The sequence below is a fragment of the Podarcis melisellensis genome (assembly GCF_964234715.1).
Source record: "Podarcis melisellensis genome assembly, chromosome: 3".
In the NCBI taxonomy this organism is placed as follows: Eukaryota; Metazoa; Chordata; class Lepidosauria; order Squamata; family Lacertidae; genus Podarcis; species Podarcis melisellensis.
This window is the reverse complement of record NC_138530.1, coordinates 40,403,159-40,428,601: the sequence shown is the minus strand read 5'-3', so window position 1 is coordinate 40,428,601 and position 25,443 is coordinate 40,403,159. Positions and strand designations below refer to the sequence as shown.

General features: G+C 43.5%; 1 protein-coding gene across 1 annotated transcript in view; it reads right to left on the bottom strand.

The window, feature by feature from the left end:
- Positions 1 to 14,566, bottom strand: part of LOC309366267 (interferon-induced, double-stranded RNA-activated protein kinase-like) — a 28,647-nt gene extending 14,081 nt beyond the window's left edge. Inside the window, exons 1-11 of the mRNA XM_081904722.1 lie at positions 14,088 to 14,566; positions 12,613 to 12,731; positions 12,280 to 12,369; positions 10,877 to 11,003; positions 10,350 to 10,444; positions 9,139 to 9,295; positions 7,165 to 7,293; positions 4,897 to 5,161; positions 3,484 to 3,624; positions 2,573 to 2,693; positions 1,882 to 2,132 (exon numbers count right to left, since the gene is read on the bottom strand). Coding sequence (XP_081760848.1) covers positions 1,882 to 2,132; positions 2,573 to 2,693; positions 3,484 to 3,624; positions 4,897 to 5,161; positions 7,165 to 7,293; positions 9,139 to 9,295; positions 10,350 to 10,444; positions 10,877 to 11,003; positions 12,280 to 12,369; positions 12,613 to 12,731; positions 14,088 to 14,271 — 1,679 coding nt within the window. The 5' untranslated portion in view covers positions 14,272 to 14,566. The remainder of the gene's footprint in view (positions 1 to 1,881; positions 2,133 to 2,572; positions 2,694 to 3,483; positions 3,625 to 4,896; positions 5,162 to 7,164; positions 7,294 to 9,138; positions 9,296 to 10,349; positions 10,445 to 10,876; positions 11,004 to 12,279; positions 12,370 to 12,612; positions 12,732 to 14,087) is intronic.
- Between the last annotated feature and the right edge of the window lie 10,877 nt (positions 14,567 to 25,443).

Below are 25,443 nucleotides of genomic sequence, written 5' to 3'. Positions count from 1 at the left end.
AACACCGTTTTCCTTCTCTTCGCAGCAATACCTATTTATCTACTCACACTGGTGTGCTTTCGAACTGCTAGGTTGGCAGGAGCTGGGACAGAGCAATGGGAGCTCACCCCGTCATGCGGATTCGAACTGCCAACCTTCTGATCAGCAAGCACAAGAGGCTCAGTGGATTAGACCACAGCGCCACCCACATCCCAGTAGTAGCCATAGTAGTGGTGAAATTACTAAATGTCACAGACCATTCCCAAAAGCCGGAGTTAAAAAAACCTCAGTATGAGCTGGCACCCAAATACCACAAAAAGACATCTACTATTATCTACAACATCATCTTTTAAAATTTTAAAATTTTTAAAATTTTAAAATTTTAAAAGATGATGCTGTTAAGGTGCTACACTCAATATGCCAGCAAGTTTGGAAAACTCAGCAGTGGCCAGAAGATTGGAGAAGATCAGTCTACATCCCAATCCCAAAGAAGGGCAGTGCCAAAGAATGCTCCAACTACCGCACAATTGCACTCATTTCACACGCTAGCAAGGTTATGCTTAAAATTCTACAAGGAAGGCTCAAGCAGTATGTGGACCGAGAACTCCCAGAAGTGCAAGCTGGATTTAGAAGAGGCAGAGGAACCAGAGACCAAATTGCAAACATGCGCTGGATTATGGAGAAAGCTAGAGAGTTCCAGAAAGACATCTACTTCTGCTTCATTGACTATGCAAAAGCCTTTGACTGTGTCGACCACGGCAAACTATGGCAAGTTCTTAAAGAAATGGGAATGCCAGATCACCTCATCTGTCTCCTGAGAAATCTCTATGTGGGACAAGAAGCTACAGTTAGAACTGGATATGGAACAACTGATTGGTTCAAAATTGGGAAAGGAGTACGACAAGGCTGTATTTTGTCTCCCTGCTTATTTAACTTATATGCAGAATTCATCATGCGAAAGGCCGGGCTGGATGAATCCCTAGCCGGAATTAAGATTGCCGGAAGAAATATCAACAACCTCAGATATGCAGATGACACAACCTTGATAGCAGAAAGTGAGGAGGAAATAAAGAACCTTTTAATGAGGGTGAAAGAGGAGAGCGCAAAATATGGTCTGAAGCTCAACATCAAAAAAACGAAGATCATGGCCACTGGTCCCATCACCTCCTGGCAAATAGAAGGGGAAGAAATGGAGGTAGTGAGAGATTTTACTTTCTTGGGCTCAATGATCACTGCAGATGGTGACAGCAGCCACGAAATTAAAAGACGCCTGCTTCTTGGGAGAAGGGCAATGACAGGCCTAGACAGCATCTTGAGAAGTAGAGACATCACCTTGCCAACAAAGGTTCGTATAGTTAAAGCTATGGTTTTCCCAGTAGTGATGTATGGAAGTGAGAGCTGGACCATAAAGAAGGCTGATCGCCGAAGAATTGATGCTTTTGAATTATGGTGCTGGAGGAGACTCTTGAGAGTCCCATGGACTGCAAGAAGATCAAACCTCTCCATACTGAAGGAAATCAACCCTGAGTGCTCACTGGAAGGACAGATTGTGAAGCTGAGGCTCCAGTACTTTGGCCACCTCATGAGAAGAGAAGACTCCCTGGAGAAGACCCTGATGTTGGGAAAGATGGAGGGCACAAGGAGAAGGGGGCGACAGAGGACGAGATGGTTGGATAGTGTTTTCGAGGCTACCAGCATGAGTTTGACCAAACTGCGGGAGGCAGTAGAGGACAGAGGTGCCTGGCGTTCTCTGGTCCATGGGGTCACGAAGAGTCGGACACGACTAAACGACTAAACAACAACAACAAATTATCTACAAATTACTAAGAGCTTTAGGTTTAACCAAACAAAGTTGTCAAGAGTAGTAGTCAACAAAAAAATCAATTATTAATGACAACTTACATTGGCATGTGATCCAGGCCAGATTTAGAAACCAAAACATATTGAACCACCACTTTGTATCTCGATGAATATTCATTGAGCAAGGCAAGATAGTTAAGTGAAGAAGCTGGTTGTGCCAGATTTGCAGCAGGCTCAGGCGACTGAGATAGTGGCGATGACAGAGGAGGCAGCGGCTGCTGTGGTCTTAAAACAGGATATTGTGGTGATGGCAGAGGAGGCAGCAGCTGCTCTGGTCTTAAAACAGGATCTACCTGTAAACAATATGTATAAGTCAGTTTGCTTGAACAGTGAGAGGTTTCTCACTGAATTACTCCTTATTACATGGTATGGGGAGGTCTGTACTTACCTTGGGTTTCATGTTCTAAGTTGGCAGCAGGCCTCACAAAATTATGTTCTTATTTAGCAATGTTACATGGCAATAACAATACGCATACAAGGCAAAGGCCAGAAGGCTAGACCTGATACAAGATAGGTGCGTGTCATTCCTAGTTCTGACCTGGTACCAGCAAAGTTCTTAACCCAAGGTAATATTTCTGGGTTAGTGGAGTCTGTAACCTGAAGCGTATGTATGTAACCCAAGGTACCACTGTACAAGATTGGGTTTTTTTTAGTATACCTCAAGATCAAAGGCTCTTTTCTGTTTTCTAGATTATTTGTATGTCTTGACATGTATCCTTTATGGTCTACTTACTGGCAGTTCTCTTTCTATGGACTCCCAAGCTAAGAATGCTGCATGATCTTTTGCCAGCTTCTTGCTTTTACCTGTTGCTTGGCTATACTGCCTTCCATCTATTTCAACTGCTACAGTGAATCTGCAATGAAAAAGAGAGAGTTAAAAGCCCCCAGTCTGCAAAATATGCTTGCAGATTGAATTTTATGCTTTAAATCTTGTATGCTGGATAAACAGAAATGGGAAATATCTGGATAGTTTGCTCCTGTAAATCTCTCATTCCTATTATTTGTAAATAATGCTAGCTTCCCTTTTGTGTCCTATAAGGCTCCATTCACCAACCATGTGCCCTCTATATGTTTTAGAGTACAACGCCCATCATCCCTGACAATCAGCCATGCTGCCTTTGGGAGCCAGGGTCCAAAAACATCTGGAGAGCCACAGTAAGCCATCCTACTAAATTAGATGCTGTTTCAAGCAGCTGTCTGGAGAGTAGGAGGGTTCAACAGTGCAGCTTCTAAGGATAGTTTGCTAACCTATCTGCAAGAGAAGGAAAACGAAGCAAAACAACACAGAAAATGCACTACTTTCTCTCACCCTTATAATTGGAATGAGAAACAAATGGTAATGTCAGGTCTTGGGGGTGGGGGAAGCCTGGTCCTATGTTATGCTTTCTCTCTGGAGATGGAAAATCTTAGTGGACCAAGAAACTGGGACGATTAAGGAAGTGTTTCTGTTGTACACAAGTAAACTGGGCAGGACTTTACATAGGTGTGGGGGAAAAGCTATCCAAAAAAATTGATCCTTTAATTTAGTTGCCATACTAATATTCCTGCCCTGTTTACTTTTTGCATAAAATACAACCGGTAGGGAAGTGTGAAATTTCCTCACTCCTCCCTGTCCCCACTTCCCAACATTCCTCATCCACTTACACAGGATTATGAGATGGGCCATCGAAACCAAGATCCTTATAGTCCAATCGTAAACGTCTTCTCTGACAATACTCGTTAAGTTTTGCCATGTACATTCTTGGAACAGCTTGGTTGTCTGCCATTTTGGTACAGGCTAGGAAACTGAAATAAATTCGAAGAAGGAACACTGCATTATTAACAACACTCCCCCCCCCCTTATGTTATAAGTACAGAAACCAGGAGAAAAACCAGAGCACTTTGGAAAAGAGACTGTGGGGAACACACACACCCCCATTCACACCACGGCACTGGTGGTACACAACAGTGGTTTCCACCACCACTTCCCCAGGAGGCCCAACACAAACACAGAATCGTAGACTCAAAGAACTGTAGAACTGGAAGCTGCTCAGAAGCGTTCCCACTGGGAAACTGGGAGTGGAAGCAAAGGCATTTCCCCAAGAAAAGAAATGAACAGCGACTCTCTCACACTTTTTTGTCCCACCACCACCAGACTAGCGCCAATCTGCCACTCCGTGTGGTGGGGCCAAAAGGGGCATGAGAGTGGCTCTCTCTGTTCCCTCTAACATCACAGGAGCCCCTACAACACTCTCCCTTTTCCCCTATCAGAAAGCTTGTCAGCAGCTCTATGGGAAGAATGCAGAGAAGACCTTAGATGCCAAGAAGAAAAATTCTATTGCGAACTTTTCAATGGGCAATTTTCAACCATCCCTTTCCTTATTACTGAGCAGCTACAGGCATAGCTCAGCCAGTAGAGTGTGAGACTCTGAATCTCAGGGTGGTGGGTTCAAGCCCCACGTTGGATGGGGTTGGACTAGATGACCCTCGTGGTCCCTTCGAACTCGACAATTCTATCGATCCAGCCTCATAGTTTAGATTAACTCAAACGCTGACTGCTTTTCTGTGACCTGGGACATGGTGAACCAACTGATAAGGAGCACAGCGCCCGGTGACTGGTGACGCCGTGGCCAAAACAAACTTCCAGGAGGAAAGCCAAGCAGGGTCACCCGCGCCGTCCCCTGGACCCAGGCTGGCCAAAATGCTCTTCACAGGAGGACCGCCTGCCCTGGGGCACAGCGGAGCGCCCTTCTCCCTTCCTGCCCAAGTCAAGGGGCGAGGCCGTGAAGAGTGTTTGGCAAAGAACCTTCCAGAAGTGCCTCTCGCCCTCCCTGGCAGTAAAAAGGCAATGGACCACAAAATAACTGATTTTCTGCCCGGGCAAGGAACCCTCCTCTCGGCGCGCCCCTGCAAGGCGGCCACCTGCCTCAGCCCAAAGCCCACGTCCTCGGAAGGAGTCCCGCTGGAACTAAGCAGGCTGGCACGAGTAAGAATCGGGTGGGATTCCTCCCGCGCCCCGGGGCGCCGACTTTTGGACGCCTCCCGTCAGCGGGGTCAGGACCACCTCGGCGTACTCACCGGCGCCACTGGGTAGTCGGTGGGCAGCTGCTTCCTCCTTGGGACAAGTCCGGGCCAAAAGCGGCGGGGCCCCCTCTGCAGACGACTGCTTCCGAGCGGGAGACTCGTCCGTCTGCGGGAAGCGCTGCTGCTCCGCTTTCGTTTCCCTGCAACAAGCGGGCTCCGCTCCTTCCCCGGGACAAGCGGCCACCGCGGAGAATCGAAACTGAAACGCGCCGCTGGCGGTACCGGGAACGTGTCGGCTTTGGAACTTCCGGCCTGGTCGCTAGGAGAGTTCCCTCCCCCCCCCTCGGTTGTTTTTATAACTGCGCCTCAAAAGGGGTTCTGGTTCAGAGGCATCGGGGAGGGGGGCATACCTGACTGAATCATTCGTCTTCCAACTTTATCTGAATCCCTTTCATAAAGTGTTATTTTGCAACGGTTATGGTGATGTCTTCGTTTAATTATGTTGCTTTGAATGCATGCTTTATAACTTGACTTTCCTCTGCATTGTTTTATTTTGCTTTGCTTTCTCTGATAGTTTGATGTGGGCTGTAAACCTCTTGGAGATTTCTTCTTCTTCTTCGAGTTATAAAGCGGCATAGAAATGAATGGATGGATGTTTTGCCGAAACTGACTTGAGTAATGGGATTAGGGATCCTAGCTGTCTTCCATCTCAGCAGCTCGCCTAGGGCGTTAGGTGGCTTAATCTGGCATTGAGCAAATGCATGCCTCAATTTCAAGGCTCGACTAATGTGAATTGTTATTATTTGTTTGATTTATACCCTGCCCTTCCTCCCAAAGGAGCCCAGGACAGCAGACACTGAGCAGGGGGGGACAAAAAACTGCACCTGGGGTTCCCAGATGATCTCCTGTTCTGACATTCGCCGGTCCCACATCTCAGTTTCCATAATGTCGCTATTTCATGTGCCTTCAAATTCATACCCAAGACCATGAACAATGATCGTCATGTATCAGTAGAGGTTGAACAACTCAAGCCACAGTCCTAACCCCAATTAACCTGGGAGTAAGACCCAATGAAGTCAATGGGATGACTAAACATGGTTAGAACTGTGCTTCAGGTTGCAACGTATACGTATCTGGTACAAGCCTTGAAGGGTTGTAATATACAGTATTGTAATGGCACTGTTAAGTCTAACTGCGAAGGAAACTCGAAGAATCAGTCCCAGAATGTAATTGTGCTAGTAACTGGGTCAGTGAGAATTGGTTAAAAAACCTGTCAGTGTCAGCTAATAGCAAAGCCAGATTGATACAAGGCTTACTTTAAGATATGATTTACTAGAGGCTGAAAATTAATACATGTTTATCATTTTTGAGCTGAGCTTGAAAGAGTGAAATACAGAGAAGTTCCTCTGATCATGCACAGAATGCCTTTGTTTACCTACTTCAGGTATGGGGAATGTTTGTCTTTTCAGATGTTGCTGCAAGCACGGCCAATGGCTTGGGGATGGTGGGAGCAACATCTGGAGGGTCAACGATTCCCCACACCTGCCATACTTTGCCATGGTAGCTTTCTGCATTTGTTGTTACTGTGAAGACCATTCAAACATTCAGGACCCTCATGCACTGCCTGCTAAGCTTCTATCAGGAGTTATGCCTTTGCCAGTTGCTGTGAGAATTAAATGCACCTGCGATTCTACATCTAGCCCATACATTTAAAGCACATGACTTCCCCTCAAAGAATCCTGGGAATTGCAGTTTGTTAAGGGTGCTGGGAAATGTAGTGTGGTGAGGTGTAAACCATAGTTTCCAAGATTCTTTGGGGGAACCATGTGCTTTAAATGTATGGTGTGCATGTAGACAGTTGTGAGGTGTGGGACTAGGATTGCTGTCTTTGAGGACAGATGTTTTGTTGAAATAAGTAAAAGTTAAGTATTATAAAGTAAGTGCTTATAAAGCATGTTGCAGAGAGTACCTCTGTCATCTTTGCAACACTGCTGCAAGGTGGGTCGGTATTGTTGGCATAGACTGTGTATGCCAAAATGGGACAGTGGGTTTTGGCTCCACAATATGACTGAGAAGGTAAAACAAGTACAGCATATCTTCTGAAGTAGGACATAGCCATTAAAGAAGAGATCACCACCCCAGAAATACTTCGTAACACATATGTGTTGAACTTCATGCTGTCCCCATTTAGTATGTTAGGAATTTGATGACATGATTTTAAAGCAAAAATGACTGAGAGCATTTTTAAAAATTTTCTGTGCATAGATGTATCTAGCACTTAAACATCATTTTATTCTTAATAACCTCCAAATCCAAAGGTTTAAAATTTACAATATTGCTCATATTTTAGCTTTGCACCCAGTTTAGTTCCTGCTAAGCACTCTTCAAATTTTGCATCCATTTCCCGGCTCTGAGCTTCAGTAAACAAAGTCTTCCAGTCACCCACAGCACCTATTAAGAAACAATGAAAAATGAATCTCACTACAGAGATACCTTGGGTTACATACGCTTCAGGTTACAGACTCCGCTAACCCAGAAATAGTACCTTGGGTTAAGAACTTTGCTTCAGGATAAGAACAGAAATCTTGCTCCAGTGGCGCGGCGACAGCGGAAGGCCCCATTAGCTAAAGTGGTGCTTCAGGTTAAGAACAGTTTTAGGTTAAGAACGGACCTCTGGAACGAATTAAGTATTTAACCCGAGGTACCACTGTATATATTTCTTCCTATATAGATGTTCACAGATCAGATTTATGGTTTTGGAATGTTAAAGCAGAAGGGTGTACTGTCATGCTTCTCATCCTGCAACCCTATGCTCCCTTTCTTGGGATTAAGCAAGGAAGAGCATTACTAGCATGCATCAGAATGGGCTGTTTGGGGATGTGAAGAGTGAGTGACAGAAACATTTGAGGGGTATATGTGTGCATTGTGCATGCAGTTGCAAGGTTTTCTTTTTCAAATATTTCTGTTTCTTTTAACATCATCATCATCGTTATTGAAACACAGCTTTTCCTCCCAAGAGAAGAGAGAAGAGATTTTTGAGAATTAAAAGAAGCGTGTGCACACACACACAGACACACACACCATGAAATATATTATCTTACAATGATGGCTGACATGTTTTTAAGGCAAGATTTTAAAAATATCATTCTTACTTCCTTGTAATGCACTGGCTACTCCTCTAGTAGCTATATAAGAGAATTTAACATAATTATAATTTCAGTATATTGTAAACTTGTAGAACTCTCAAATCATCTCGCCTGCTGCGGATGTCTCCTATCTTTGCAGCAGGTGAAAAAAACTTATTCTTTTTTGGGGTGGGGTGGGGGGTGGAGTCTGACACCAGTCAAGAAAAATGCAAACATGAGAAAGAGTAGAGAAGCTTGCTGTGATCTGTATAAATATTCTGTTGTCTGAAAACAATGGAAAAACAAAAACAAAATTGGAAGCTTATCCCTGTCAAAATGGTTCTGATTAAAGAAACGTGATGTGGTAGCATTGTAAAGAATAGTGTGGTTTAAGTTACACAGTGAAGTAATTTATACTGTGGCTAATTAGTTTACAGTTAGAGCACTTAGGTATTATTTCTATCCCAACCTACTTGCAAATAAGCCCCACTGAATTCCATCTATCCACTGTGCACTCCTATGCTTGTCCACTTAGAACCTTTCAAGTTCAATAGGATCCCCAACTCCCAGATCACGTAGACCACTATTCACAGTTTTAACTGTCTTGTTATTGACATAACAAAGCATGAGCTGCCCTGGGCTCATGATTTTTATGCCTCTTACTCTACATCAGGCTTCCTCAACCTCAGCCCTCCGGATGTTTTTGGCCTACAACTCCCATGATCCCTAGCTAGCAGGACCAGTGGTCAGGGATGATGGGAACTGTAGTCTCAAAACATCTGGAGGGCCAAGGTTGAGGAAGCCTGCTTTACATAGTTGGATATCATTGGTAGGAAAGAATGCAGAAAACTGTGATATCACAGCACAAGTAGCTTCCACTTTTGCAGACTAATTTGCCTATTTAAAGTATGACATGTGTAAATTATTCTGGACCATAAGACGTTCTTGTTCTAATGATAGCAAGAAAATGAGAATGGTCTTACAGAGGCTTTATAAGGGTTCTTAGTGCTTTTGAACTTTGGTTCTATATATGGGATAGGAGAGAGAAAGAAGGAAATGGGTCAAAACTATTTTGGTTTTTTTCATAAATGGCACCACTAGAGGGTGCTTGTGTTACTGGAAGAAATAGAATTCATTGTAAACTAGTGGCATAAAATCAATACTGCAGTACCTTTTCTGAAAAGGACAGGAGCAAAACGACCATGTGTTTCTTCAGATTTACTGCTCATTGCTTGGAAGGTAGAGCTCTCTGCAACAGATTTAATCATTTCATCCGACAGAGGTAGTTCATAAAATTCAGCTATTCGCTTCACCCCTTCGTGAAGATTCTGGAAAATAACAATAAAGTTAGTTATGACTTCATAAATATATTTGGTACTAAGGTAGATTTCTAAGTAAGAATCAGCCCTAAGATTCAAGAATGCTAAACATCTGAATAAATATATTCATAAATGTATGTGCTTTAGCTATTCTAAAAAGGTGCATCTGATATTAGCAAAATAAGTGCAGTGTGAAAAGAAGCACAGAAACATTGCCATAGCAAAGGTGCATTATTTATAACTTTCTATCGGTGGCGTAGCGTGGGTTGTCAGCACCCGGGGCAAGGCAAGTAATTTGCACGCCCCAAATCCGTGGATTTGCGCCCCCTAACCCCCACATGTTGCGCCCGGTGCGGCCGGCCCCCCTGCAACCCCATGCTACGCCACTGCTTTCTATTTGCTTCTGTAACTTATATTCCTTGAAAAGCATGCCCCACACAAATATCTCCTATCCATTTTTTCCCCATTTCCAATCATCTATACTCCTTTTAACTCAGAAATGTTTGAGATGATTAAAAGTTTGGAACACTACTTCTGATAGTTAGCCTGTGAATGAGCACACCCAGAGAGATTACACCACAATACTTAATCAGACTGGCATATTGGTGTGCTTAGTATTTCATGAACTGCAGGATTGCAATTTATTTTTTTAATTTTAAAACATTTAAATTATGCAAACCTGCTAAAGGAAACACAGACACACAAACACACAAACACACACTGCTCATGCTCTTAACAAAAATAGTTGTGGCAGAAGCAAAGTCAAACTGGAAGAAACATAGCAGAAAGTACTTTGCAGCATGAGAAAAAACTTCCAAACCTCAGTCAAAAATGAATGCATTTCTAATAATTATTAACTACAGGTTTATTAAGGAAAAGAAAACCAAAGGCAATTGGGGGGGGGGTAAGGGAGCAGAAACAGAAAAGCAAAACAACACCCCTCCCTTCACCAATTCAACAACCATCAATACACCTGTCTTAATTTCCACATACAGCTTGATTAGGCCATCTAAGAAAATAAATGCACAACAGAATCGTTATCTCAATTTCAAAGAATGCTCACTTCTTTCAGCTCTTCAAATGTGATGATCATGATATTTTCATCATCCATATGTTTGTCCCAAGCAAGAGCATGGTCAAAGTAGGATTTCCAACAAACTGAAATGAAATGCAAACAGCATATTTCAAATCCCGGGTGTGGGGTGGGGTATACAAAATAATATCAGTTGCTGGCAAAAGCTGCACATATCATACAATGAGAATACAACACTTTGTTAATTCTGTTTAACCCAATACTGATAAACACCAGCCATTTTATGACATGTAAAATCTGTACACAAATCATCAGGTGTTGAAAAGATGCCTAAATTCATATCACCCATCAGTGATGAGTCTGGCTATCTACCACCATCTGGAGGACAACTACTGATGATGCAAGTCTGAGCAAAAAAAATATCGACTGTGGGCTTTTCCCTGCAATCAAGAGTCCTGGTGATCTGAAACTTGTTTGCCTTTCATCTGAACAGAAGTTCTACACAAATACTTTGTAGGAAGTTTCAGAAATACAGAAAGTGAGAACTTCTAACCTACCTTCGCCACTCATGAACTTTTGAAAAAAATCATCCCAAGAACTGGCATCTGGAAGAACAGGGTTTTTGTTGTAAAAATGGTAATAGGATACAGCGGCATCTTTGGGGTTTCGAAATACTACCAACATCTATTTTAAAAGAAAAGAAGAGATATTAGATTTTGTTGGAACCTCCCCTGTGCAAACATCTCTAACTTTCTGGAGCTGACACATCAAGGAGGCCATTGGCCCCTACCTAAGGCAGAGCTTTTAAGCTCCGTGCCTTGCTCTGGAAGGGAGCCTCTCACACAGGCTCTACGTGGCTCCCACAATTTCTCCCAGGAGCCTCTCATAGACCATATGCGAGACCTTCCCAGAGCCCAATAAGAAAGGCTAAGAGCTTAAAAGCTCTTTCTGTGACAGGAAAAGTGCTTTAGAGCTCTCTGCCTTGTGTGCCGCCATACAAGTAAAGCTGTTATTGCGCAAGTTAAATGCAGACAAGTTGCAAGCTTGAGCTCATTTAGCTTTACGCAAGTGGGAAGATATTTTTTAAAAAAATTAAAAGGGGGTGCAGGGTTCTGGGGGAAATGACTTGGGCAGCCCCAACTACCATTGAACCCAATGTGTTTTGAGTATATGCAATTTTGACATTAGGTGCGATCTGCAGACCATAGGTTGCGGACATAGTGAAAGTAACATATCAGTGCAAACTGAAATGGAAATGTTGAAAAAGCTGGTGTCTTAAAATGTTGTCTGTTCTTGCCCATCTCGCTTAAACTGGTTGTGGGGATATAACAGACTGCCACAACAAAAGGCAGGAAGTTTAGCAAAAGTAGATAACGCTTCTAATAACATTTTGCCTTGGAGAGACTTGGGGGGTGGTTTTGCTTCATAGTTCCCTCTTCGGAATTTCCCCCAAGTAAAACCGAGTATCTAATTCGGAGGAAGAAGATGGGGAAAAGGAGACTGTCTACATAATTCTGTGGCTTGGCTCATCAGACCCGCATGTAAAGAGAACAGTTTCAAAGGTCCCTTACCTCACACAGAGATTACAGATAAAGCAGCACCTTTGCCTCCAGCTATGCAAAGAATGCAGTGGGTCCAGAGTTTAGTTGTACCCAGGTCCCATTGAAATCAATGGGTTTAGTCATGAGTAACTAAGCCAAAGCAGGAGAGAGCAATCCAAACCAGCCAGGAGAGCCGCGCAGAGGAACAACTCTGCTCAGTCCTCACACAAATCTTCAGCCCAGTCCGAGGGAGGGTTGGAATGCTCTGTTAGCCTGGATTTAGGCCAACTGTTGTAGAATTTGCTTTGACAATATGACAAGATCTGTCAAATTAAGATATCTATATTAAGTACAGTACTCACTATTGTAATTAAATGCTGTATTAGGGAATCATAATAGTAGTGAAGCTAGTCACTTACCTTCACCTTATTCTCAAAAAAAGATTTGGGAATATTATCATAATGAGAATGTGTAGCAAAAATACGTGGAGAAGGCTGCTTGTCCATGTCCTAGAATAAGAATTAGAGGAATGTTACCCTGTTGTTGTTTCAGGATCTAGAGGGGTTGTTTCCCCCTTCTTTTTATTGAGCTTTATAATTCAAAAACAACAACAACTTTGAGTTACATATTGACAGAAGAAGAATAACAAACTAAACAAAGGGGTTTGGAATACATGACCATTTGGGTCTCTTCAAGTTGTACAATTCTTTGATTCTAGGTATTCACTTCTCTCCCTCCCCCCTTTACCCTACCTGAACTTTTGTAGGCAGTCCAAATTCAAGCATTTGTAGGTTTTCCAGTGGTGGTAAGTCCTTGTAACTTGGGATTGTGGCTACCATGTCATTTACCATTTGGAGCACCCAGTTAGTACCTGCAACATAAAAGCAAATGAGACATATATGAATCACAAGAGCATAAGCTGCACAACCAAATGCAGTCATGTTCATATATGGCAGTCGGCTTAAATCGTCGGTCTTCAACCAGTGGGTTGGGAGCTGCAGGTGGGTCACAAGGTGACACCAGGTAAGTCACGACAAAGCTGTCGCCATCATGCAAGCTGTAAACAAACTGTAAAGGGTCAAGACTTTGAAAATGAAGGGAAACAATTCTTTTGGAACAAAAGCTTCATTGTGGGAGAATCCAGGGGGTTTCTTCATATTTCATCCAACAAAGGGGCAACAAAGAGCAGTTTCAGGCAAGTTGACATTAGGCGGGAACAAGAGTCACAGAGGAGTGGATTAAAATGGCAGAGAAGATGGCACAAGGTGGAAGAAAGTGAACAAAGTACAAAAGAAAGTGAGAGGGAGACAGAAAGACAATACCAGCAGATAAAAGGAAGAAAAAGAAGGTGAAAAGGGGGCACAGGTATTTGAGAAAGTAAGAGCTGCTTCTCCAACAAAGGGCCAACAAAGAAAACCCTCACCAATACTCCAGTTGCCCCTTCAAAAGTGACTCCCCCTGATTAAAAAAGGAACAACACAGGTTTGTTTGCTCTAACTGCAACAGAAGGTACTTCCACATGACAGCTTATTCATTGTGGACGCAGGTGCTCATGCATGCAGGTTTTCAAAGGCATCCAAAATCCCTATTTACCATTTCTGATAAGCACAACAAAACATGGAAATGATAAATCCAGATTAAATGGCTGTCACCACCATGCAAGCCCCTTGGCTGGCCCTGGAGACTGCAGTCTTTTATTCCCTCTTCTTATGTGAGACAGCTTCCTCCCCACTTGGCCCCAGCCCAGCCTTCCCACAGCCACCCCCCTACCTGCTGTTGGTAACATGCTGCCTGGGCTTTCAGAAGCCTCACTGAGCCACATGGAGGATGGGTTGGAGCCAAGGACTTAGGTGGCACACATCTCCTCTCCACATAAAAGAGGGCCTTGAGTCGCTGCTCATGGCTGTTGTGGGGTGCTCAGCCACTGAGGAAAGAGGGAATCCAGGCACCCCAAAATGTATTCACCTGGGACCCATTTCAGTTCATTTTGGGTATCAAATAAACACTGGTTTCCTTGTTCAAACTTTAATAGAAGGCACTTCCACACAACAGGTTATTCATTGTGGAGTCAAAATCCTCATTTACTATTTATAAAAAGCACAATGAAACATGGAAACTGTAAATCCAGATTACATGGGGGAAATAAACATATAAATCGTATGTGGTCAGATAGCAATTGGTAACCAAATCCATTCCCCTTTAATTCCATTAAAAGCTGGATACTCACCGCATTTTGGATAAGCAACAATCAGCCTATCGTCCTTCCTAGCTTCCATGGCTTCCAATGCTTCAAAGGTCTCAGGACTACAAAGTTTTGGATACAGCACTCCTCTGTAAGTAAACAGCAGCTCCTCATTCTCCTCCACTTGAAGCGTAGCTAAAAGATTCTCTATTGCCTTTCTCTGGGCCATCTTGTTGGCTGTCTCAGTCTTGTCACAACCCCTTTTAAAAGGCAGATTTGCTTCTGCGTGACCAGAAGTTGTGCAATAAAAGTATATAGCAGAAGAGGAAGCAATTCCGAATCACAAACACTCGCACGCTATGCTCTCATTGACCTCTGAGAGTTTGCAAACTCTGTTCTTATTTGCCTCTGACTTGGAACAGCCCCATTTTCTGGATATGTAGATTACTGTACACACTATTTGAGGGGCTGGGCAGGGCGTTTCTCAGAGGAAAAATCACTTGTCATTGCAACACCAGAGGCCCTGTAGGGGAAGAAAAGCAGACTGAAACCAAAAGGGTATTCTTCTTTTAGGATTCTTTGGGAACTCTGTGACACAAACTTTATAGGTCTTAAAAGTCTGGACGTTTTTCATTTTCTCAAGAATTTGAAAGTGCATTAAACATTATGAAAAACACAAAGCAAAATGTGTTCTTTCATGGCTCAATCCTAGGCACATAAACTTGGAAAAGTCAGAGAACTTAAATTCTTATTTGTAAAAATGTGTTTGTCAATCCTGCAGCCACTTACCTGCATTCAAAGATGATGGAACTAAAAAGGCCCAGATTTGAAGGGCATTCAAGGAGAGGAGGGAAAGTTGCATTTGTGCTTATGCAAGTTCTTCTGTGGGTGCAATTAAAAACATTAACCGTGCTCCCTACATATACAGTGGTACCTCGGGTTACATACGCTTCAGGTTACACACTCCGCTAACCCAGAAATAGTGCTTCAGGTTAAGAACTTTGCTTCAGGATGAGAACAGAAATTGTGCTCCGGCAGCACAGCAGCAGCGGGAGGCCCCATTAGCTAAAGTGGTGCTTCAGGTTAAGAACAGTTTCAGGTTAAGAACGGACCTCTGGAATGAATTAAGTACCGGTACTTAACCCAAGGTACCACTGTATATGACTCCCAGAAGTAATCCCAATTGTGCTCAATGTGACTTACTCCCAGGTAAAGGAGTGCCTGAGAGTAAGACATATACACTAAGTATGACCTACCGGTACTTATAGGTTGCCATGTACATTTACAAACTTTTATGATGGTAACAAGTCTGCGGTGTTAAATATGATTTGCAAAAGGAGAAGTCTGAAGGTAATCATATATCAAACTGGCGAGGCCGTAGCAGCATCCAGTCGCTTAAAAAAAACATGTTTGCTTTACAGCTGAAGTTCTCAGCATATCAAAAAGCTTTAAAATAACAGGATTACCAAATAGCAGGTCACTAAGATTTCTCAAGGAAACCAAACCTCTTCTGAGACTGGACATGTTCTGCATTTTCATTCATCAGGTTAATCTTTAAAAGGTTTTGTGAAGTCCCCTTTTGGGACAAAGGAGTTGTGAAAGGGGGTGTTAGGTGGGCTATTCCAGCTAAACTTTAACCCATTCCCAACAGGGCAGTTGGTGATCAAAGTCCCAGTGGGAAGTAGATTGCTATATTTTAATGTTGTGATTTTATTCATGTATCTTTCTTATCTCTAAGACACTTTGTAAGGACTTGATTTCTGAAAGGTTGGGTCTGAATGTTTGTCCCATATTCTTGAATTAATACATTCTGGTTTGCAAATCAAATTGGTTGTATCTCATTGGCAACATGCTGAAAACACCAAAATATGATGTTGCTGCTCCCCCCCCCCCCCGCATAGCCAATGAAGTTATCTTTTTGTCTTCTGAGCAAAAGCTGAAAACTAGTTAATGAATACTTATACCTAAAGGTCATGTCATAGAGCAAAAGTATCCCGTAGCCATTTTCTACTCACCATTATTATATTTTTAACCTGGCAGAGGCGTTTCTCAAACAACCCAGCTGATTTCCTCTTCACACATATTCTTCATAACACAGTAATAATAATATTTGTTGTCTGCGGGTTTTTTTCAGTTGATTTAGGACGAATCTGATGCGCTGAATCCAAAAATCACATTGGTTTTGCTCAATCAGGTCAAGTTTTTGAGCTATGGCCACATGTCATTTTTTAAAGTTTTTGTTCACATGTACGCTTGTGTGGAGCCTTTTAGAAGGAGTTGGTGAGGGTAAAATGCCATGTCAAATAATTGTTTTGATTGGAAATGATTATTTTAATGACAAGAAGTATTCAGGTCCGATAGTTCTGGGTGATTATGTCGAAAAGGGATCAGTTTGAAGTCATAAAACCTTGAAATCTTCCATAAATTGATGTGGCAAAGCATAAAGTTATTTTGGTATTAAACTTGGTGACCAGCATAAAGCTTGGGCACCACACATGGTGTGCAAGGCATGCACCGAGACTCTACGTGGGTGGACCAATGGCAAGAGGAGTCTGAACTTTGGAATTCGCATGGTTTGGAGGGAGCCGACAAACCATGTCACTGACTGCTACTTCTGTGCTGTTGATGTGACTGGGATCAGCAGAAAGAACCCGAGCAGCCTCAAGTATCCTGATCTTCAATCAGCACATCGTCCTGTAGCTCATTGTGATGAAATTCCAGTGCCTATCTTCAGAGAACTTCCTGACATTAGTGACGAAGATGCCTCCAGTGTTGAAGGACATGAAGAAGAAGAAGCGGTTCTTGAAGATGATGCTCCACATCCATTTTCCCAAAAGGAATTGAATGATCTAGTTTGCGACCTCAGCTTGTCAAAGGACTCTGCCAAACTGTTGGCATCCAGATTGAAGGGAAAAAACCTCCTCTCTGACAGTGCTTGCATCAGCTTCTTCCACAACAGGCATCAAGAGTACCTCCGTTTTTTCTCGGAAGAGAAGGACTTGGTGTACTGTGCAGATATTGCGCAGCTTCTGTTCAAGCTTGGAGTACCACAGTACCAACCCAAAGATTGGAGACTGTTCATTGACAGCAGCAAGCGATCACTGAAATGTGTTCTGCTACACAACGGCAACCAGTTTGCCTCTATACCCCTGGCTCACTCGACCACACTGAAGGAGAACTATGAAGCGGTGAAGTATGTGCTGGAGAAAATTGGTTATGATCAGCATAAGTGGTTTATTTGTGTTGACCTGAAGATGGTGAACTTTTTGTTGGGACAACAGTCTGGCTTCACCAAGTACCCATGTTTTCTGTGCATGTGGGATAGTAGGGACCGTGCTCAGCATTACACGGATTGGCCTGTGCGGGAGGAATTGGTGCCTTGCAAAAAAAAAGGAACGTCATCAACGACCCTCTGGTGGACAGAGACAGAATACTTTTCCCACCACTGCACATCAAGCTCGGCTTAATCAAGCAGTTCACCAAGGCTCTGGACAAGGATGGTGACTGCTTCACTTACTTGTGCCAGGCTTTTCCAGGATTGACCATGGAGAAGTTGAAAGCTGGCATCTTTGACGGTCCTCAGATCCGTCAGCTCATCAGAGATCCAGAGTTCGGAAACTCAATGAACAAAGTGGAACTGGAAGCGTGGAAGGCATTTGTTCTGGTAGTGAAGAACTTTCTTGGCAACAATAAGGCCAGAAACTACACAGAACTTGTAAACAACATACTGACTGCTTTCAGAAACTTGGGCTGCAACATGAGTGTCAAGATGCACTACCTATTTTCACATATGGACCAGTTTCCTGAGAACCTGGGTTCAATGAGTGACGAGCAGGGGGAGAGATTCCATCAGGACATGAAAGAGATGGAGACCAGGTATCAGGGTCGCTGGGACGCAGTCATGATGGCCGACTACTGTTGGACTCTGAAGAGAGACCTCCCTGCCGCTGAGCATTCCAGGAGTTCCAAGAAACGGAAGTTCAAGCCCTGAAGTTTGAAAAATGGTGAAGCAACATGCAATTTACGTGTACTTACCTTTATCAATGCCGAGCATTCAGTTTACAGTAATCGATGTTTCTATCAGGTAATCAATATATGTTGTTGGAAAAACTTTTTTTTCTCTTAAAAACATATTTAGGATGATATGTGTTGACAAAAATCAGCTGATAATGCCTCAAAAATGCAGTCGATTTTGTCACAAGATCTGATTTTTTTCGAATCAACATAGCACAAAAACCTGACCTGATGGAGAGAAACGGATGCCATTTCCTGATTCAGCAGTGCAAAAATACCCTAAATCAGTTGTAGAAATCTAGACAACATTCAAAAAGTAAAAAAAATTGTTGCCCAGTGTAATAATAAGAAGAAGAAGTTATGATAATAATATACACAATAAGTATGTGATGTATATACCAGCAGCTGGGAGGGAGGGAAGTCAAGACTCGGCAGAGTCAAAGGATTTATATTGTGATAATATGTCAGACTGGCCTGCATATAACTGTAACTCTTCTCATGCCTTTATATATGAAGAGTCTACACACAATAGAATTCAATGTCACACTCTTTAGATTGTTCCATCAGCACAAGCATTTCAGTTTGCCAGACAGAACAATCCCTCTTCTCCTTCACCTGGTTCTCCCCTAGCAACAAATTTTGGAAAGGGCATGGGGGTGCGCGGGGGAAGGAGAGAGGTGAAAGCCTTGCTTTGTAGGCAGAAGTCATCGCACAGGGCTTCAAAAGGGGTTCTGGTTCAGAGGCATGGGGGTGGGGGCCATACCTGACTGAATCATTGGTCATCCACTTTTATCTGACTCCCTTTCATAAAGTGATATTTTGCAACGGTTATGGTAATGTCTTCATTTAATTATATTGCTTTGAATGCATGCTTTATAACTTGACTTTCCTCTGCAGTGTTTTATTTTGCATTGCTTTCTTTGATGATTTGATGTGGGCTGGAAACCTCTTGGAGATTTCTTCTTCTTAGAATTATGAAGTGGCATAGAAATGAATGAATGGATGTTTTGCCAAAACTGCCTTGAGCAATGGGGTTAGGGATTCTAGCTGTCTTCCATCTCAGTGGCATGCCCAGGGGCGAACGAGAGTACCTCCGTCATCTTTGCAACATTGCTGAAAGGTGAGTCAGTGTTATTGGCATAGACTGTGTATACCAAAATGGGACGGGGAGGGGGGTTGGCTCCACAATATGATTGAGAAGGTAAAACAAGTACAGCATAACTTCTGAAGTAGGACATAGCCATTAAAGAAGAGATCACTGCCTCAGAATTATTTCATAGCAGATCTTCATGCTCTTCCCATTTAGCATGTTAGGAATTTGATTACAGGATTTTAAAGCAAAAAAGACTATAAGCAAACAGAAGCTCCTCATTCTCCTCCACTTGAATCGTAGCTAAAAGATTCTCTAATTTTTCCACAAGTCTTGACTTTTTCTTGGCCATCTTGTTGACTGCCCCAGTCTCGTCACAACCCCTTTTAAAAGGCAAATTTGCTTCTGTGTGACCAGAAGTTGCACAAGGTATATAGCAGAAGATGAAGCAATTCTGAATCACAAACACTCGCACGCTATGCTCTCATTTACCCCTGAGAGTTTGCAAACCCTGTTCTCATTTGCCTCTGACTTGGAAAAGCCCCATTTTCTGGAAATGTAAATTACATAATGTCAGAGCTGCCTCCAGGTCCCAGCTCACAGAGGACCAACGCTAGCCGGTAGTAATGTACAAAAGTCTTTATTGAGGTTCAGTTTCCATTTACAAGCTGCAGCGTGCAGCCCTACGTCTAGACGCTAGATCGGCGAAGCCCTGTCTGAGTCTCCACCCCCTGTACACCAGTTTAAGACTCTAGCCTTACTCCACCTTTTCCGTTGCTCCTTTCTCCTCTGGGTCCTTCTGCCCCCCGGTGTCTCCTCCTTCCTGGACTCTTCTGACGCTGACCCCCCTGACTCCTTGTTGGAGATAAGCAGTGTCCAGTGCACAGCGGAATGATGAAAAGTATGAGCCAACATGCTCTATACTACTTTATTTACAGTTCAAAGCTGGTAAGTTACAGAAAAACATTTTCCCTCTGCCAGAGCAGAGAAAGCGTCATCTCTCCTCAAAAGCACGGAGAGAATCACAAACTGAAAGTGCAAAGAACAGTGAAAAACAGGAAACCAGTGTACGTCACATCCAGTCTCCTTTCCCGTGAGAAACCACCAACAGTACAGACTCTGTGGAATGTAAACAACCTGTCTCGTGACAAGCACTTCGCTGCACAGAGAAGAAAGCAGAAACCAACATCCTCCCCCTTTCTGTGAACATCTCTGGGCAGCGTGTTCGTACAATATCAGTACAAACCCAACTTCTGCACATAGGTACAGTGTTGATCCCTTGATACAATCTTGGACAATACATCAGCAGGAATTTCATTACCTGGCATATAGGACACCGTTACGAGTCCCTTCTGAATATGTGCCCTAGCATGTTGCACCTTCAATTGTAAGTGCTTCGTGCTTTGCTTACAACCTTCAGAATTCAGCAAAGCCAAACATGCTTTGTTGTCCTGGTAAACCTGGATTGGACATTTGACAGGAATTTTCATGTCTTTGCACAATTGTAACAACCATTCACAATCTTTAAGTGAATAAGACAGTGCATTCAGTTCAGCTTCACAAGTACTTAAGCTAACTGTTGTTTGCTTCTTGCATGACCAATCAAATAGACCCTGATTGTACTTATAGCAAACTCCAGACGTACTTTTCCTGTCTGTAATGTCACTTCCAAAACTTGCATCTGCAAATATCTCAAGACCACCAGACTTCTGATTGTTAAATCTCAGTCTGTAATGCATAGTGCCTTTCAAATACCGCGCTATGCGTTTCAGAGCTTTCCAATCCTTAACAGTAGGATTGTTGACTTGTCTGCTTAGCAAATTACAGCTAACAGCAATGTCTGGTCTTGAACATCTGGCAATGAAGTTTAGCTTGCCTAGCACACTTCTGTACAGTGTAGTGTCAGAAAATGCTTCTTCAGTGTCATCTACCTGATAACCTGTTATCATCGGTGTGTCTACAGGGTTAGCATCCATCAGGTTTAGTTTGCTTAACACATCAGCAATTTTCCGTGACTGGTGTACTAGAATGTTACCATCTTGATCTCTCTCTATTTCCAGAGATAGGTAGTTGTTTACCTCACCAAGATCTTTCATGTCAAAGTGCTCTTTCAGTTGAGCTAGGGCGTTATTGTACATTGTGACATCTTTCCAAAAGAATAAAAGATCATCAACATAAAACAAACAATACAGTTTCTTTTGCCCCTCCTCTTTGACAAACACACATGGATCAGCTTTCCCTTGCTTAAAACCTAGAGAAAACAATACTTCAGTGAGTTTTGTGTGCCAACACCGTGCACTTTGTTTGAGACCATAAAGGGACTTTTTCAGAGCACAAACAAATCCCTGTTTTACCTGTACGCCATCAGGTGGAAGCATATAAAGTGATTCACCTAGAGATCCGTACAGAAAAGCTGTATTTACATCATGGTGACTAATGTGTAGATTTTCCTCTGCAGCTAGCTTGAGCATAAGCCTAATGCTCTCATACCTCACTGTGGGTGAGTAGGTCTCGTGATAGTCTTCACCTGGTACCTGTGCAAATCCTCTGGCTACCAATCTGGCTTTGTGTCTGACTATCTTGCCATTTTGATCAGTCTTCGCTTTGAAGACCCATTTGCTTCCAAGCAGTTTCATTCCTGGAACTACTGGAACTAGGTCCCATGTTTTGTTCCTTTCCAAGGAATCAAGTTCAGCCTTCATGGCATTTAACCATGGCTCAGCTTCCTTTGAATCCAAATCCTGGATTTATTGGAAACTTGAAGGTTCAAAAACCTTCTTGGAGCTTTTAACAGCTGTTACTGCTATCTTAGCAAACTCATCAGCAAATCTCTTTGGAGGTCTACCTTTTGTGGCTCTCTGTGACCTGCGAATTAGCCTTAAGTCTTCAACACTCTCCTCTTCCTTCTTAGGAGAAAAGTGACCTATTGTGAACAATGGTTCCTCCAATTCTTGATCAGAGCTTTCAGAGGGTCGCATAGAGGCTTTCGCACTCTTGAAATCCTCTGAATCACCCGATTCAGTTTCAGACTCAGAATCAGAACCTTCATCAGTGGGTGTGGGTTGTTGCGGTTGCTTTTGCTGTTGACTATCCTCAGTCTCATCACTGTCATCAGGATAACATTGGAAAATTCCCACATTCTCCCACTTGGCATTGTACTCAACACTTCTTGTGAGCTTAATTTCCTTAGAGTCAGTCATCATTATTCTGTAAGACCCTTTCTGATAACCTAGAAAGATACCATGCAATCCACGCTTGTCTAACTTGGAGTGTTGTGGTGAGTGAACCCACATGTCCGAACCAAAAATTTTCATGTGTTTGATGTATGGCTTCTTGCCAAACATCTTCTCATAGGGGGTACAACCAATCGCTGAAGATAACCTGCGATTATAACTGTAAGTGAAACATGAGAGAGCTTCGGCCCAATAACTCTCTGGAAGATTTGCATCATGCAGCAAGGTTTTTAACCCTTGAAGCAATGTTTGATTTGCTCGTTCCGCAAGTCCATTCTGCCATGGCGAGCGAGGACTAGACAAATCGTGTTGAATTCCTTTCTCAGCCAGAAAAGCTTCAAACTGCTGAGAAGTGAATTCTCCCCCCCGGTCAGTGAAAAGAATCTTTATCTTCTTACCATGCACATTTCCCAACCAAGCACAGAATTCCTTGAACCTAGGAAAAGCCTCTGATTTCTGCTTGAGATTGTACACATAAATATATCTGGAAAATGCATCAATGAGAACCATGAAGTACCTATTTCCACCCAAAGAGGGCGCTAGTGGTCCAACCAAATCAGCATGAATAATTTGGTATGGTTCTGTAGCTTGCCTACTAGACACCTTACCTTTCGCAGCCATTTTCACCTTGTTTGCTGCGCATGCCTTGCACTTCATGTGGTACCTGCAGGGTTTAATAGTCATACCTTCAACCAAGGCAGGCATTTTAGATACTGCCTCAAAATGCAAATGACCAAGTTTCCTGTGAAAATCGTGAATACATTCTGCATGCAAACTTTTGTTAGAACCTGCAATGCAACAAGTGTCATCCTGCACAACATCATCATAATACAAAAGAAACAAACGATCAACAAATTCAGCATACAATTGATAATCATTTTTCTTGGTGATGATGCATCTATTGTTCTTAAAGGAAACGTCAATTTTCTTCTCAATCAGCTGTCCAACGCTGAGCAGATTATGTTTCGCATCCGGCACATAAAGAACATCCTGTATCGATAAGTCCAAACTGTGAAGAACAACAGTTCCGTAGCCTTTACTGGGGATTGTGTGGTCATCCGCCTGGTGAATCGCACCTTCCTGCGGTGTAAAAGACACGAACAGTCGCTTATCATTGCACATGTGATGCGTTGCAGCTGAATCAACAACGAAGAAAGATCTAGACGTCTTCTGGACCTCTGCAACCTCTGCAACCTTTGGAGCGTAGCGTGAGACCATTGCCTTGTGCTGCGTTGTCCTGGACACTGGACCTTTGCCTTTGCTCTGGCCTTTTCCACGCGATGAGCTTCCACTGCGCTGCTCTGTCTTGGCCCTGGGATATTTGCATTCCCTCTTCATATGGCCTAGACGTCCACACGAGTAGCATTTCACTGCCTTCAAAGCTTTGGCGCCATCTGGTGGTTCCACTGCACTATGGGATGACATCTGTGAAGACTCCCCATTTCCCATGCAGCCAGCACCCCGCCGATCTGCTTCATTCTGAATCATGGCAGTATCACAAGCTACTGTGAGTTGAGCATTTGGCTGATCAGTGGTATCAAATCCCCCACTTGCTTCATCCAGCCTTCTGCAGCTAGCCATCATTACTGTGGCAATTGCCTCCTGCATCATCACTGCTGCTTTAAATCAGACTGCTTTAATCCAAAGGCAATTTCAAAACAGCCTCTGCCTTTGAGCCTGCGCCTTTCTGTATGCTACGTTGCTTATCTGCAGCTGTTTCAAACTGCATTCCAAAAGCAAGCTCAAAAGTGAAAGTCCCCAAGTGCTTTCTCTATGCTGTGCTAAATTCTTGCTGCGTCATACAGCTGCAGCTGCACTTTACTTTCGTTTTCCCCCAGCATAGCGTCCCTTTGAGCCATTTGCCTGTGCCGCGGCAAAACCGGCTATTAAAAGTTCAAAGTCCAGCCATAAAGCCATTAATTAGAAGCTGGCAGGCTGCCCGGAGCAGTAGCACATACCTTCATCAATCATTTTGACGCGCAGAGCAGATACCTTGCGTTCCGTCTCTCTGCTGCTGTTCCGATACTTTGCCGGCACTTCGTTTCTTGCTCCTTTGTTCCTCTGCCAGGAGCCCGACTTCTGAAGTCCATCCTCAAAACACTGCATTTTTCTGGGCCCGGAACCAAATGTTGGAGATAAGCAGTGTCCAGTGCACAGCGGAATGATGAAAAGTATGAGCCAACATGCTCTATACTACTTTATTTACAGCTCAAAGCTGGTAAGTTACAGAAAAACATTTTCCCTCTGCCAGAGCAGAGAAAGCGTCATCTCTCCTCAAAAGCACGGAGAGAATCACAAACTGAAACTGCAAAGAACAGTGAAAAACAGGAAACCAGTGTACGTCACATCCAGTCTCCTTTCCCGTGAGAAACCACCAACAGTACAGACTCTGTGGAATGTAAACAACCTGTCTCGTGACAAGCACTTCGCTGCACAGAGAAGAAAGCAGAAACCAACACTCCTGTCCCTCCTTTCGGCAGGCTTTAGGACCTGGCTCTCTATCCGGGCTACCCACTGTGCCGCTCCCCTGTACATTTGAACTTGGCGCGCGCGCCCATCTTCCAACCTTCCTCTCGACCGTTTCCTCTCTTTCCGATGGAGGCGTGACCAATCCTGACTCATCTCCTCCCGCTGGCAGTGAGCAGCCAGATCCCGATACCTGGGACTCCTCCCCCCTACTGCTCTTTGGTGGGGAAGCTGGTCCCGATTTCCAGCTGCTGCTCTCTGAGTCCCCTCTGGCCCCTTCTTCCTGGGGTGTCCCCCTTGCTCTGACCCTGGGAGCCCCTTTCTGTGAGTCTTCCGATTCGCTGGAAAGACTCAGAGACCTCGGACCACTGTCATTGCTTACGTTTCCTTCGGATTCCTCCCCCTCGCTCTCCGTTTCCTCCCTTTCCTGTGCCTCTGCTCCTGAGCCCCTGACACATAATATTTGCGGGGCTCAGTAGGGCGCTTTCTATGGGGGGAAATTGCCCCAAATATATTTCATAGCAGGTCTTCATACTCTTCCCATTTAGTATGTTAAGGATTTGATTACATGATTTTAAAGCAAAAAAGACTGAGAGCA